Genomic DNA, 14,659 nt, shown 5'->3' with positions numbered 1-14,659 from the left:
TTGCATCCTTCAAACAAATACCCAGCACCTTTTGACATTGATAGAATTATTTCGGACGAAATACCAAATCCGGTGTTGGAACCAAGGATGTATAATTTGGTTAAGACTCATATGGTGCATGGTGTAACGCCCGTATAATTTTAATATTAATTTAATCAAGAATATTGAATTAATAATTAGAATTATTAAGGATTTTGTGAAAATAATAAATAAATAATGGTTTATGGCATTTGGACCATGTGAGAAATAGTAAAAGGGGGGGGGGGGGGGGAGGTGTGATATAGGAAGGCCCTTTACTAATATTATTATTATTTTCATAAAATAATTGGAATTGGGAAGAAAGAAAGAACGTGAAAGAACAGAAGTCTGAGGAACGAGGAACGTGAAGGAGAACGATAGAGGGAGAGACCAAGAATCAAGAAATTCGTCTAAGGTAAGGGGAGACTTATCTGATTATCATCTATTATCGGGTTAGGAGTTGATAGTACTGAATAGATGTGGAATTCGGGTCGATTGAGTCATATGATAGGTTTAGGGATTGAGTCAATTGTATGATGTTTGATCTCTATGTTTGAATCTATGATGTCTGCGTTGCTATGGTCTCAATTGATGTGTAAATGGTGTATTATGAGACGTATTTGGTGTTGTTTGTGCATTCTATTTCTCTAGGTTCGTACTGGTATGGTTTGGGTGTGTTTGGAATGCATAGAATGTTGTTTTCTGCAGGTTGGGGTTTCTGAATTTACCGGTTCGCGCCGCGTGCACAGGGAGGCGCCGCGAACAGGTGGGCAAAATGCCAGGAAGTTGTGATACGCTCAGGTCGCTCCGCGTACCTGTGTTCGCGCCGCGAAGGCGTAACTTGTTTCTCGTTTCGCGCCGCGTGTGGATGTTTGCGCCGCGAACAGCTTGGCGGAGAGCCAATGAATTTTGGGACGCTCAGTGCGCGCCGCGAACGGGTGATGGCGCCGCGTGCTGTTGGTGTTTTGAGATATTTTAAAAAGGTTCAAGATGCATAACTTTTTAACCGTTGGTCCGTTTGATGCGCCGTTTTGAGCTAAACGAACCTTGTAGGATAATCTACATGATGAGGATTGATTGGTTTTTAGAATGATGAAAATACATGTATGCTATTCTTGTTGAGTATGAAGATTGATGCAAATACGTGTATGTTTTGTGTATGATGATTATGGAATTGTAATTGAATGATGTTAATATATATGAACATACTTGAATGATGATGATGATGTTGATGATTGATGATGATGGTATAAGTATGTTATATATGTTGCATTCATTCATGTTCATTGATGATACTGTATCCATAAGGGTGTGTTGGATCAGTGAAGGGCATGATTCCCATCGTGTGGAATCTGTGCTGGCAGGGCCGTATCTTGGACGATGTTGGATCGGTCATGGGTTATCCCCATTTGATGATGATTGGTACCACATGCATAGTGCTAGTTCATACATATGCATAATTTATAACATGATTGGATGTATTCCAGTGTTGTAAATATTAATGATGTATTGATTTTGGTTTGCTTGTTGTGAATGTCTGTTTATGAAACAATTGGGTGAATGATACAACTGTGATGTGTTATGGCTTTATAACCTTATAACATTTGTTAATTATGATGAGACTCACCCTTACATGTTGTCATTTTCAGATTAAGGATAGCGGCTGTTCGACTCGGTGAGGATTAGCTCATGAGTCAGCGTCGGGTGTCATGCTCTGATAGTTGTAACACTGGGGACGCGATTGTTTAGAGTCTATGATTATGACTCTAGTTATGTTTTGATGTTTTGGAGGATAAGTTTTGAAGATGTTAAACTTAGTCCGTTTTTGATAAATTTCCGCTGTGTTAACATGAACCGTTTTAAATTATGATGATTACCTCAGTGAATGCATGATATGACTGAATGATGTTTATTTATTATGAATTGTGGCACCCTTATTTCATGTACTCTGAATAATTGTTTTAAATTGCCGCGGGGTTAGTAAGGGGTGTTACACATGGTCCTTGTGGCCTTGCTAATATGAATTCACCATGCATGAAAGAGGGGAAGTGTTCTAAATATTATCCAAAAAAGTTTCAAAGTACAACTGTAGTCGATCAAGATGGATATCCTATTTACAGAAAGAGAGATAATGGAAACACAATTGACAAAAATGGAATAATACTGCATAACGGTCATGTCGTTCCTCATAACCCGAATCTGTTGTTGAAGTATGAAGCACACATCAACATGGAATGGTGCAACCAAAGTACTTCAATCAAATACTTATTCAAGTATATAAACAAGGGGTCTGATAGAATTTCTGCTGTTATTGTTCCATCTGAGTCAACCAACAGGCCTGGTGATAAAAATGTTGATGAGATTAAACAATATCTAGATTGTAGATATGTTTCACCCAGTGAAGCATGCTGGAGAATCTTCTCATACTCAATACATGGAAGAAAACCTACTATGGAGAGATTGTTCTTTCACTTGGAAGGTGTTTACTACCGAGATTACGAATAAATTGGGGATGTCTTAATTAAGCCAAGTGTTATAGAATCCATGTCTACTTCTTGGTTTGAGGCAACCAATCAATATGAAGAGGCAAGGTTGCTAACTTATAGACAATTTGTTTAAAAAATTGTATATGTCAAGAGATCAAGAACTTGGAAGCCATGACAGCGGGGATACACAATTGGTCGACTAATGTGGGTTCCGCAGTGTACAGGAGAGTTGTATTATCTACGAATGATGTTAACCACCAAGAAAGGTCCCATAAGCTATGATGACATCAAAAATATAGATGGTGTCCAACATAAAACCTTCAGAGATGCATGCTTCGCCATGGGTTTTCTCCAAGACGATCACGAGTTTATTGAAGCAATCAAAGAGGCACACTGTCGTCCTCGGTTTTTTCTCGTGAGATACGAACTGACTCTACTTTTTTTTGAGTTTGTGAAAATCAGAGAGTCGCCACCGACTTTTATTTTATCCAATTAAGGAAAGGTTTATAAAAGAAACAGAAAAAGACCTTTAAGAGATTTTGGGTTCAGGGGTAGGTTATACAAAGGGAAGGTATTAGCACCCCTTTGTATCCATGGTTATCCATGGGCTCTTAATTGCTTAGCTCACTTGTTTGAATCATTTGTCTTGCTTTGAAATGCTTGTATGTGGTTTTAAAATACCTTTGTAAATTAACTTTGTAATGATCCTTTTGCGGATGTATACAAAGTGTTTTATCTTTCGAAAGATGTTTTGAAAAAAAAAAGATCTTTAACTTCGTAATGATCCTTGTTTGGATATATACAAAGTATTGTCTTTTTTTTTTTGAAAGTTTTGTTTTGAAAAAACAGTGAATATGTGAAACATTTGTTGTTTTGATTTGAGCAAGCAATTAGGAGATCTACCCTAAATTTATAAGGTCCTTTCCCATTTCTTTTAGAAAATTCTCCTTTGACCGAATGTAAAAAAAAAGTTTGGATTTGCATTTGAAACAGTAGAATTGATTTTGAAAAGAGTAACAATGGGATTACCCTAAGAGGTGCAAGTGTGATCGTGTTCTGATTCAGATATTTTTGTCTTTTGAGATTAGTGACCTAACGCTTTATTTTTATCTTTGACATACACGCAGTTTTATATGTACAGAAATTAAAAGTGCGGGAATGTAAAATGCGGGAAATAAATCTACGCTATTACATCGATTGTGCGAGAAATGTAAACTACGCTATTTACATGAATTTTGACAACCTATACACTTATCTATGAATTTAAATTGCAATAAGATAAAGGGAAGTATTTTTGGATTTTTCGGATGGTTGATTTTAATTAGAATTAATGCATAGTTAATTTAATTAAAAGGCTAAGAATCAGAAATAAAATTTAAACCTAAAAAATTAAGTCTAAAATATGTCCAAATTGTTTGTTAATTAATTTTAAAATAAAACTAATTTTTTTGGGATTTTTGAAGTTATTTTGGATATTATTAAGTTAATTAATTGATAATTATACAAATAATTTAAACTTAAAGGGAAAAATATTCTAAATATGCACAAAATTAGTTTATAATATATAAACTTGGTTAAATAAAAAGAAAATATTTTTTTCTGATTTTTGATAGGTTAGAAACAATTAAAAGATAAATATAACAATATTATCTAATTAATTAAACAAAATATTTTAATTATTAAGAAAAATAAAATATTTTTATATCAAAAAATAATATATTATTTTATGAACCTAAAAATATTTTTATTATATTTTTTTGATTTTTTAAACTATTTTAAATTAATTTTGCAAAATAAATAAAATAAAATGGAAAATATATATATTAATGATCTGGTGTGGTTGATAGGAAGGTTTATGGTAAGGATGAGCATTCAAGCGCGTTGGATCTTGAATTAATGAAATCTGATGGCTGAGATCATAAGGCACATGATATAATAGTGGAACGCAAAGCATATGATTGGTCTGAACTTCAAAATACACGCGCGCGCAAACCAACCAATCAGAACAAGCCACGTCTTCGTCTTCTTCATTTCAAATACCTGCAACTGTAGGTAAAGGTTTTACCTACGGTTTTTTCCGTCACTAAAGCTCCTGCAAATTCAAAAATCTCACACAAGCATGATAAATCTAATATGAGACCATGGTTGAGCTCGTATGGACCTCACGAACTCATTAGAACCATTAGTTTCCTGAAATTTTGCTTAAAACGAAGACCCCTCTTTTTGAACTCAAAAACCCTAAAATGGTGTATACTTCGTTTTGCACTTAAACTTTAATTAAACCACCCAGAAAGCATCTATACTTCATTATAAGCACAAATACAAGGTTAAATTCAATTAAATAAACATGTAAGTATGCGTTAGAACTTGATTTAGTTCTTGACAAACCGTGGCTTGTATGGCTCGATTTGTGAGGCTTTGAGGCTAGAAATTGATTTAGATATGTTCAATGATGTTCAGGGATGATGTTTGAATGTTTAGTTTGGATTGAAACTTGCTTGAACCCAAAATTCGAAATTTAGTTTTCTTTGAAATTTTCAAGTTGCTACAAGTATGATACAAGCATAGGATTGACTCTGAATTCATGTGTGTGTGTTTACTGAAGTGTTCTACTTCATTTATAAGCAATGGAGGTGCTGCAAAGCTAAGCTAAGAAGCATTGATTGCTTTTTGAATTTTGAATTTTTTAATATAAAAACCTTTGAATTCTTTGGCCATGGCTTTGAATTTTCTTCACCCTCTTGCTCTAGGCCTGCCATGTACTTCCATGCTGCAGAGTGGAATCAATCTTGATGGCTTTAGCTTAAGATCAAAGCATTGTACCATTATCCTTCACCATTTCTTCTTTAATTTAACTTTAAATGTAATAAAATTAAACTAAAAAAGAAATAAAAATGTTATGGGCCTTAGGTTGGTCGTGGGAGGCCCTTAGCATCATTAGAATCATGTTTGGATCATGAAAATTAGGCCCCTTTTGGAAGAAAAAAACATTTTTGATCAATGTTGGTTTCATGCATTTTCCCAAAAAATAGCCAACTTCAACAAGACATAAATCCCTCAATTTTGATCATATGAAGGAGTTCTTGTACTTTTTAGAAACCTCAAGATGTCCTCTTTAAGCTACTTTGGAAACTTTTTTTCATTTGGAGAAGTTATCTTGATGTTATGGCCTTTGACAAAAAACCACTTTTTGTTGACTTTGAAAATGACCTGTAATGTCTAAGCTCATATTTTTCAAATGGTGAATCCAATGACCATGGTATCAATTGCATTTGAAATATAATTTAATTTCCTTCAAAACAAGCTTTGGTTGGAATTTTTTGAGTGAACGAGGAGAAAATTATGGCCGGTCAAAATTCAGTTGACTTTTTAGGAGAAAACCCTAATTTTGAAACTTAGGGTTTTGTTGATTTTTGATCTTTTCTTGATGAATTATGATCAACCATTGATCAAATAATGAATCTTTTGACAAAATATGGATGTTGACAAAAAATTTCATTTTTGACTGTCTGTTGACTTTTCTGTCGTCTGTTGACTGTTTGAGCTGCTGACTGTGCGTCTGAGCGAATTGAAGTTTGAAAATTTGTCTGGTGGTGCTTTGAGACATATGGAGGTCCATGAAATCCATTTGAGGTCTCAAAAAACTTGTTCTCCTGAAAAAAACAAAAACCCTAGTTAGGGACTGTTTGTGTAGGAGACAGTTAAGCGTACCTGATTTTTGTGCAGTGTTGAGTCTGTGCTGATCATGTGATATTCAGAAGACTTCTAGAACAAAAATCTTGGAATTTTGAAATGCAAAAGATTGATTTGATTGATGGTACAAAACACGAAGAATCGCGTTGTCAGCGGGTCTGACTGTCAACTGGCTGTCCGGGCATTAACGTAACAGTTAAAGTGAAAATTCAACAGTTAAAGTTAATTTTTTCTTTTTGTTTTTTGTTGTGTTAATGGTGAAAATTTATTTACATGAGTTGTTAGAAAAACACAAAACATAATAAATAAATAAAATATACCGTACGTGAACGAAATTACCTATAATAATCTTGAAAAATATTTAATGCACAGAAAAATAAATATTTAACTGGCAGAAAACACACATAATATTATTTTGATAATTTAAACGATAGTACGACATTTAATATTGATAGTACAAATATTACATAATATAATGAACAGTACGACAAATATAATGAACAGTACATTATTTGAAAGCGAAAGATACGACAAACTTTAAAAATGACGATTAAAAACCCATGCTATAAATAACAACATATAGATGATCGGGAGTGTAAGCAACCCAGGTCCGCATTTTTCAGGACTATGCAGACAGAAAAAGGACATGATCACCACCAAAACAGTGATGACCATAAGAAAACACGTATCCATCCACTTTGCCATTTTTGCCGGGGAAGAAGAGAAAATAATTATGAGATAGAAATATGAGAAATGAGTTGAAATTTGATGTGAGAATTTATGGAAAAAATGAGAGGTATTTATAGAGTGAAAAGAAGGATAGAGACGTTGGGGAATGAAGTGATTCCGTACAAAAAAGGAAAATTTGAGTGGTAGTAGGGTTTGAAAGAAAGTGTATGGTAGGGTTTGAAAAGAAAGATGTGTGGAATAAAGTTAGGATTTGATTTGAAAGAAAGAGATTTGAAAAGAAAGGAAGAGATTTGAAAATAATAGAAGAGGTTTTGAAAATAATAATATAGTACAAAAATTAGTGGGAAACAAAAACTAATAATAATTTACTTGTTACCAGTACAGTCTGAATCCCGGACTCTGCGCCTGCAAAATTTAATTATGTACCAATTGCGTCAGTACTATTTATCTGCAAATAAATCTCAAATAAATAGCGTGTGTGAAGTAATAAACAGTAGTGGGCGTTTGTGTAAGAATAAATTCAACAGCGAACCAAAATACCGTATAAGAAAAATTCTAAAAACCGAGTATTCATAAAATCAGGATATTTATGAAATAAAATCCAAGATTATATGAAACTCCCAATTTTTAGACAGAAGTCTGTTGCCTTCTTTCTGAAAAAGATGCGGGCAAATTTTGGGGTATAACAGTTGCCCCTATTCAATCTTCTTAAACCTAAAGAGACTGTTTGGAATCTGAAGGTAGAAGATGATTGAATATTTAGATGCCCTGAAAATTTGCACTTACCTCCACCGGAAGTGATGTCGGAAATTGCATTTGAATGTTGTCTGAGAAATGTTGTTGGCAGATCACAACATTACCTGAGATGGGCTTTCAGCTGCCATCTAGCAAATGTGTTGATGGTTTGTTCATCAGAATGAATCCATTGATTATATCTTGATGAAGGATTTGAAAACCTTTGCGTTGACCGTTTCGGAACCGTCCGAGGTTACCGCTTTAAGTCTTGGAGGCTAATCGTTACGGAACTGTCCAAAGTTTTCCCGCTCTAGATTTTGAAAGTTGATCTATGTGGAATCATCTGAGGTATCAGCTTTTAGATCTTTGAAGGTTGATCGTTATGGAACCGTCTAAAGTATCCGCTTAGGATCTTGAAGATTGACTGCTTTAAGGAACCGTCTAAGGTATCGACTTAGATCTGAAGGTAGATCATGAAGGAACCGTCCAAGGTATCGACTTAGATCTGAAGGTAGACCATTAAGGAACCGTCTGAGGTATCGACTTAGATATGAAGGTAGACCATTAAGGAACCGTCTGAGGTATCGACTTAGATCTGTGTTGCTTGTTTTGAGTTGATAGGTGATTTGGAAAGAGAGATCTCTTCAGAATGAATCTTTGGCTTGATTATATCTGAGAGGAATGTTCGTCTGAAATAGAATCCATGGGAACACTGCATGTGACTGAGAATAACTTTGCTGAGGATATTCGTCCACCTGAAAAAATCAAGTTAGTGACATGCAATGTCATGATGCATGTATATGTATATGTTAAGATTCTCAAACTCAGTGAGAAATGTGCATGTTATGTATGCGTTTCTCATGAAACATTATATGCTATGTATGAATATGCGTATGATGCATGACTTATGCATTTTAGAGCGTGTCAAATTTCTGGTTGGGAAAATAAATCCCTGCTTGTTATTTTGGAAACGAAGGCATTGTGATTGTTGATGATATTTGCTATCTTGTTCGAGTACACTCAGCTGGGGAACTTCCTTACGAACCAGGGTGTTCTGTTGAGGGATATTTGACTAGCGTTCGAGGATGAAGGTAATTTGAAAGTTCTGATTTTGATGTTCCTTGAGTGGGAATAAGAAAGATGCGTAATCCTCCGAAGCACTATTTGACCAAGCCTCGGTGTGGAGGATCAAACCTTCTGGGGATAATGATCTTGAACAGCCCTGCTGGGGAATAAGGTTTCTCGAATCACTTTGTTGGAGAGAAAAATCTCATTGATGATTTTCCCAAAAAACGTATCTCTGTTGGGGAACTTTTCTCCCGATACTGGTTTCGGGATAATGTCTAGATGATTGGGACATTACCTGAATGCTATTCCTGTTTTTTTATAAACATCAGTCATATTCAAATGCATATGTTCATTCAAAATTATCATTGGGGCGTTTATATGTCCAAAACAGAAAAAGTGAAAACATTGATTTTGAGGATGAACTATATTGATTTTGAAAGAGAGCCATAATAGGCGGATTAGTACAAGGAGACAAAAAATCCTAGTAGTAGGAAATTGTCATAAAACTTTGAAAAGTACTTATAAAGAGAAATAGCTATGTGAAAACAATCCAGTCAAGTTTTAACTCTGCTATTGCCAATCTGTCTTCGAGTATCTCATCCCTCACTTGTTGGAAGAAAGTGATTGGACTGATTGGTGCCTTTGATGTGTTAAACTTTGAAGGTGAGTAGGTAGCCAAACGGGACATAGTCGTATGCTTTATTCCCTAACTTTTGCCTAGGCTGCCTTTTCAGGTTTTCAGCCTACCGGGATAATTATTATTTTTTTAGTCTCTAACTTTTGCCTGGATCGCTCTTTCAGGTTTTCAATCCACCGAGACGCTCATTTTTTTGCCTAAGTCGCCCTTTCAGGTTTTCAACTTAGCGAGCTTTCTTTAAGCGAAGTACTTTTTGACTATATCCGCATTTACAGGGTGTGGGAAATCCTCGCCGTCCATAGTGGTAAGCAACATGGCTCCGCCGGAGAATACCTTCTTGATTACAAATGGTCCCTCATAAGTGGGAGTCCACTTGCCTCTGGGATCACCTTTTGGTAAAATGATACGTTTGACAACCAAATCACCGGTTTGATATGCCTGACTTTTGACTTTCTTGTTGAAGGCTTTGATCATACGCTTCTGGTACAACTGACCATAACAAATAGCTGCGAGCCTCTTCTCATCAATCAAGTTTATCTGGTCCAACCGAGTCAGAATCCATTCATCTTCGTCTAGATCAGCTTCTTTCATAATCCTTAGGGAAGGAATCTGAATTTCAATTGGAAGAACTGCCTCCATACCATAGACTAAGGAGAATGGAGTTGCCCCTGTTGAAGTACGCACTGATGTGCGATAACCATGAAGAGCAAAAGGTAACATCTCATGCCAATCTTTGTAGGTTACCGTCATTTTCTGGATGATCTTCTTGATGTTCTTGTTGGCAGCTTCTACCGCGCCATTCATCTTTGGTCGATATGGAGAGGAATTATGATGTTTGATCTGGAACTGTGTGTAGAGTTCAGTAATCACTCTGTTGTTTAAATTTGTGCCATTGTCTGTGATGATCCTTTCAGGGATGCCATACCGACAAATGAGATTATGCTTAATAAACCGGGCCACAACATTCTTGGTGACTGAAGCAAACGAGGCTGCTTCTACCCACTTTGTGAAGTAGTCAATAGCGACCAGGATAAAGCAATGTCCGTTGGAGGCAGTAGGCTTGATTTCTCCAATCATATCAATACCCCACATTGCAAAAGGCCAAGGGGCCGTCAGGACATTTAATGGGACTGGAGGTACATGTACTTTGTCGGCATATATCTGGCATTTGTGACAAGTTCTGGTGTGATGATGGCAGTCTGTCTCCATGGTAGACCAGTAATAAGCTGCTCTTAAGATCTTTTTAGCCATTGTATGTCCACTTGAATGAGTACCAAAGGCACCATCGTGTATGTCTTCCATAATCTGTTTTGCTTCCTTCTTATTCACACAACGAAGCAAAGTCGAGTCATGGTTGCGCTTGTACAGGATTCCATTACTTAGAAAGAATTTGGCAGCAAATCTTCTTAGAAACTTTCTATCATTAATGGATGCCCCTTCAGGGTACTCCTGAGCTTCGAGATATCTTTTTACTTCATGGAACCATGGTTTTTCTTCCACTCCTTCGGTATCAAACTCATTGCAATAGGCTGGTTCATCCAGTCTATAAATGGTGATCATTGGCGCCTCATTATCCCACCTGAATTTGAACATAGACGACATGGTAGCTAAGGCATCAGCCAGTTGATTTTCTTTGCGCGGGATGTGTTCAAAAGTGATTTCTTCAAAATAAGGAATCAAACTCAGCACATATTCTTTGTATGGAATTAGATTCGGGTGCTTCGTGTCCCATTCCTCTTGACTTGATAAATTACAAGGGCCGAGTCTCCATAGACCTCTAGGAACTTGATTCTTAGATCGATTGCAGCTTTGAGACCCAGAATACATGCTTCATACTCGGCTATATTGTTAGTGCAGTTGAAACATAATCTGGCAGCGAATGGTGTATGTCCTCCTGCAGGAAAAATGATCACAGCTCCGATGCCATTGCCAAGCGCGTTAGAAGCTCCATCAAAAACCATAGTCCATCGGGATCCTGGCTCGGGTCCTTCCTCTGGTCTTGGTTGTTTGTAGTCAGTAACTAGCATAATGTCTTCATCTGGGAAGTCAAAGTTCAACGCTTGATAATCATCCACTGCTTGATAAGCCAGATGATCAGCTACCACACTTCCTTTGATCGCTTTTTGTGAAGTGTACTGGATGTCATACTCTGTTAAGATCATTTGCCATCTTGCTATTCTTCCAGAGAGAGCAGGTTTTTCGAACACATACTTGATAGGATCCATTTTGGAGATCATGAAAATGGTATGGTTTAGCATATATTGCCTTAGTCGGCGAGCCGCCCATGCTAAGGCACAACAAGTTTTCTCGAGCAGCGAGTATCTTGTTTCACAATCGGTAAACTTTTTGCTAAGATAGTAGATTGCATGCTCTTTTCGGCCAGACTCGTCATGTTACCCCAGTACACACCCCATTGAATCTTCTAACACAGTTAGGTACATTATCAGAGGTCTTCCTTCCACTGGTGGTAACAAGATTGGTGGTTTTTGAAGATATTCTTTGATCTTGTCAAAGGATAATTGGCATTTGTCGTTCCATATTTCCACTTGATCTTTCTTCAACAATTTGAAGATTGGCACACAAGTAGTAGTCATATGGGAAATAAATCTGGCTATGTAGTTCAGACGTCCCAAGAATCCTCTGACTTGTTTCTCGGTACGGGGTATGGGCATTTCTTGAATGGCTTTGACCTTGGCAGGATCAACTTCAATACCCTTGCTATTGATGATGAAACCTAAGAGTTTACCGGATCTTACTCCAAAGGTACACTTGTTCGGATTCAGTCGCAATTTGTACTTCTTGAGTCTGTCAAACAGCTTGTGCAGATGACCCAAATGTTCTTCTTCGGTGTTGGACTTTGCAATCATATCATCGACATAAACCTCTATTTCTTGATGAATCATATCATGGAACAGAGCTACCATTGCACGCTGATATGTTGCTCCTGCGTTCTTTAAACCAAAGGGCATTACTTTGTAACAAAAGGTTCCCCAGGGTGTTGTGAAGGTTGTCTTTTCCATGTCTTCGGGCGCCATCTTGATCTGATTGTATCCTGAGAATCCATCCATAAAGGAGAATACCTTGCATTGTGCAGTATTGTCAACCAGTACATCGATGTGAGGTAAAGGGAAATCATCTTTGGGGCTTGCTCGATTCAGATCTCTGTAGTCTACACACATTCTGACTTTCCCGTCTTTTTTAGGCACAGGCACTATGTTAGCTATCCATGGAGGATAACTCACAACTTTCAGAAAGCCAGCATTGAATTGCTTCTCAACCTCGTCTTTGATCTTCTTGGACATGTCGGGCCTACTCCTCCGCAGTTTTTGCTTAACTGGAGTGCTACCTTCTTTGATCGGCAGGCGATGAACCACAATATCCGTGTCAAGGCCAGGCATATCTTCATAGGACCAAGCGAATATCTCAATGTAGTTTTGTAACATTTGAATTAGTCTTTGCTTGACACTGTCTTCTAGATCAGCCCCTATCTTGACTTCTTTCTTTTCTTCGTCGCTGCCTAGGTTGATAACTTCAATTGGTTCTTCATGTGGCTGTATAGTCTTTTCTTCTTGTTCTAATAGCCTTGCAAGTTCCCTAGGTACTTCACAATCTTCCTCACTTTCGTCCTCAGTTTGGTAGATCGGATTTTCAAAGTCATGACTGGCAATAGCAGAATCGTTATCAACAGGATCCAGAGTGAATGTGAATCTGTATTTATTATGTGGGTGTGTGTAAGAACACATAACTATTTTAAAATGCATAAAGCAAAGAAAGAAACAAAAAAGGATCACAAAATTTGAATATGCAAATGTCCCATGATTTTATTGAATGAACATGATCATGGTATGACAAACCCTTATAAAAAGGACCAGTGTGCTTCGGGCAAGGCACCATGCTTTTAAGTTCATGGTTCGATAGTACAGGAACCATATTTTATCTTTGAACATATAAACAACGAAAACAGGAAATTGCATTTACTCCTGATCAAAGGAGATAACATCTTCAGCTTCCCAGTTGTTCAATCCATTATTGTGAGTAGGGAATATCCAGCTGCCCCAGTTGCAGTTGTCTTCTTCGTCTTCTACAACATTGATTTCTTTGGTGGGGAAATGAGTTGTTGATCCTTCAGGATGAGCAAGATACTCTGCTGGATACGAGAGCCCAGGCTGAGATACCTCTGTTGGCTGAGCGAGATACCCGATAAGATCGTCCCATCCAGTTGGAATGATGTCTTTGAGGGAGACTTGTGCATTCTGGGGAGCAGTGTACTGCATCAGGAAATCATTCTCGTTATTTGGTGTTTCCCAAACTTCTTCAGGAGCGACAAGGCTTGTGAGTGTCATATTATCTTCGAAATGGTTGTCCCATCCAGTTGGGGTGATGTCTTCAATAGCGACTTGCGAGCTCAGGGGAGCGAAATACTTCACCATAAAGTCATACTTACCACTTGGTTCTCCCAGAGTATCCCAAACTTCTTTCGGACTAGGTGGACTTTGGTATTGCTCAGTAATGGAACTTGTGAAACTTTTGCAATCTTCAAAATGATCATCCCATCCAGTTGGGACAATGTCTTCAATGGCAATAAAAGAACTTTGAGGTGCAGTACCTTACTAGAAAATCATACCTGCCGCTTGGTTCTCCCAAAGTATCCCAAACTTCCATGAAAACAGGTGGAACTTCATTTGGATATTGTTGAATAATATGGTTCAAGATCATTCCATCGTCTTCAATAGCATTCACTCCTTGGCTGATGAAATGTGACATTAATCCTCCAGAACGAGGACTTTGATCGTTCTTTTGAGTTCCATTAGCATAGCCTAGACCTAGCTTATCGAACTTGTAAGGCACATCAAGGACCTGTCCCCATACTGTGCAACCACCCTCTTCGATCACAACTTTATCATCTTTGAGAGAAGCCATAGTTGGAGTTATTTTTGTAGCAGGAGTAGCAGAAATATGTTTGGCAGCAGAGACATCTGGAGAGACCACCTCAAAAGATTGGCAGGGAGTTTCGATGAATTCACCGTCCATCTCAACATACTTGGAGTTACTCAGGTTGCTAATCACATATTCTTCTTCGCCATAAACTGTGACGACCTTGCCTTTTACTGGATACTTTAACTTCTGATGCAGGGTAGAAGTTACAGCGCTTGCCCCATGTATCCAAGGGCGTCATAGTAAACAGGAATATGCTGGATGAATTTCCATCACGTAAAAGGTAGATTCAAAGATCTGAGAGCCCACTCTTATTGGGAGCTTAACTTCTCCGTACACTGTTCTTGTTGACCCGTCGAAGGCTCTTACCACAACATCACTTGGTTGTAACATAACT

General features: G+C 37.4%; 1 protein-coding gene across 1 annotated transcript; it reads left to right on the top strand.

Moving 5' to 3' along the window:
• The first annotated feature begins 2,037 nt into the window (after nucleotides 1-2,037).
• On the top strand, nucleotides 2,038-2,523 carry LOC131620216 (uncharacterized). Its single transcript, XM_058891220.1, has one exon. It carries the CDS (start codon nucleotides 2,038-2,040, stop codon nucleotides 2,521-2,523), a length of 486 nt encoding a protein of 161 aa, XP_058747203.1.
• The last annotated feature ends 12,136 nt before the right edge of the window (nucleotides 2,524-14,659 follow it).

Source organism: Vicia villosa, linkage group LG7 (genome assembly GCF_029867415.1).
Source record: "Vicia villosa cultivar HV-30 ecotype Madison, WI linkage group LG7, Vvil1.0, whole genome shotgun sequence".
In the NCBI taxonomy this organism is placed as follows: Eukaryota; Viridiplantae; Streptophyta; class Magnoliopsida; order Fabales; family Fabaceae; genus Vicia; species Vicia villosa.
Note: the sequence above shows the minus strand (reverse complement) of the source record. Positions and strands in the feature narration are given on the sequence as shown.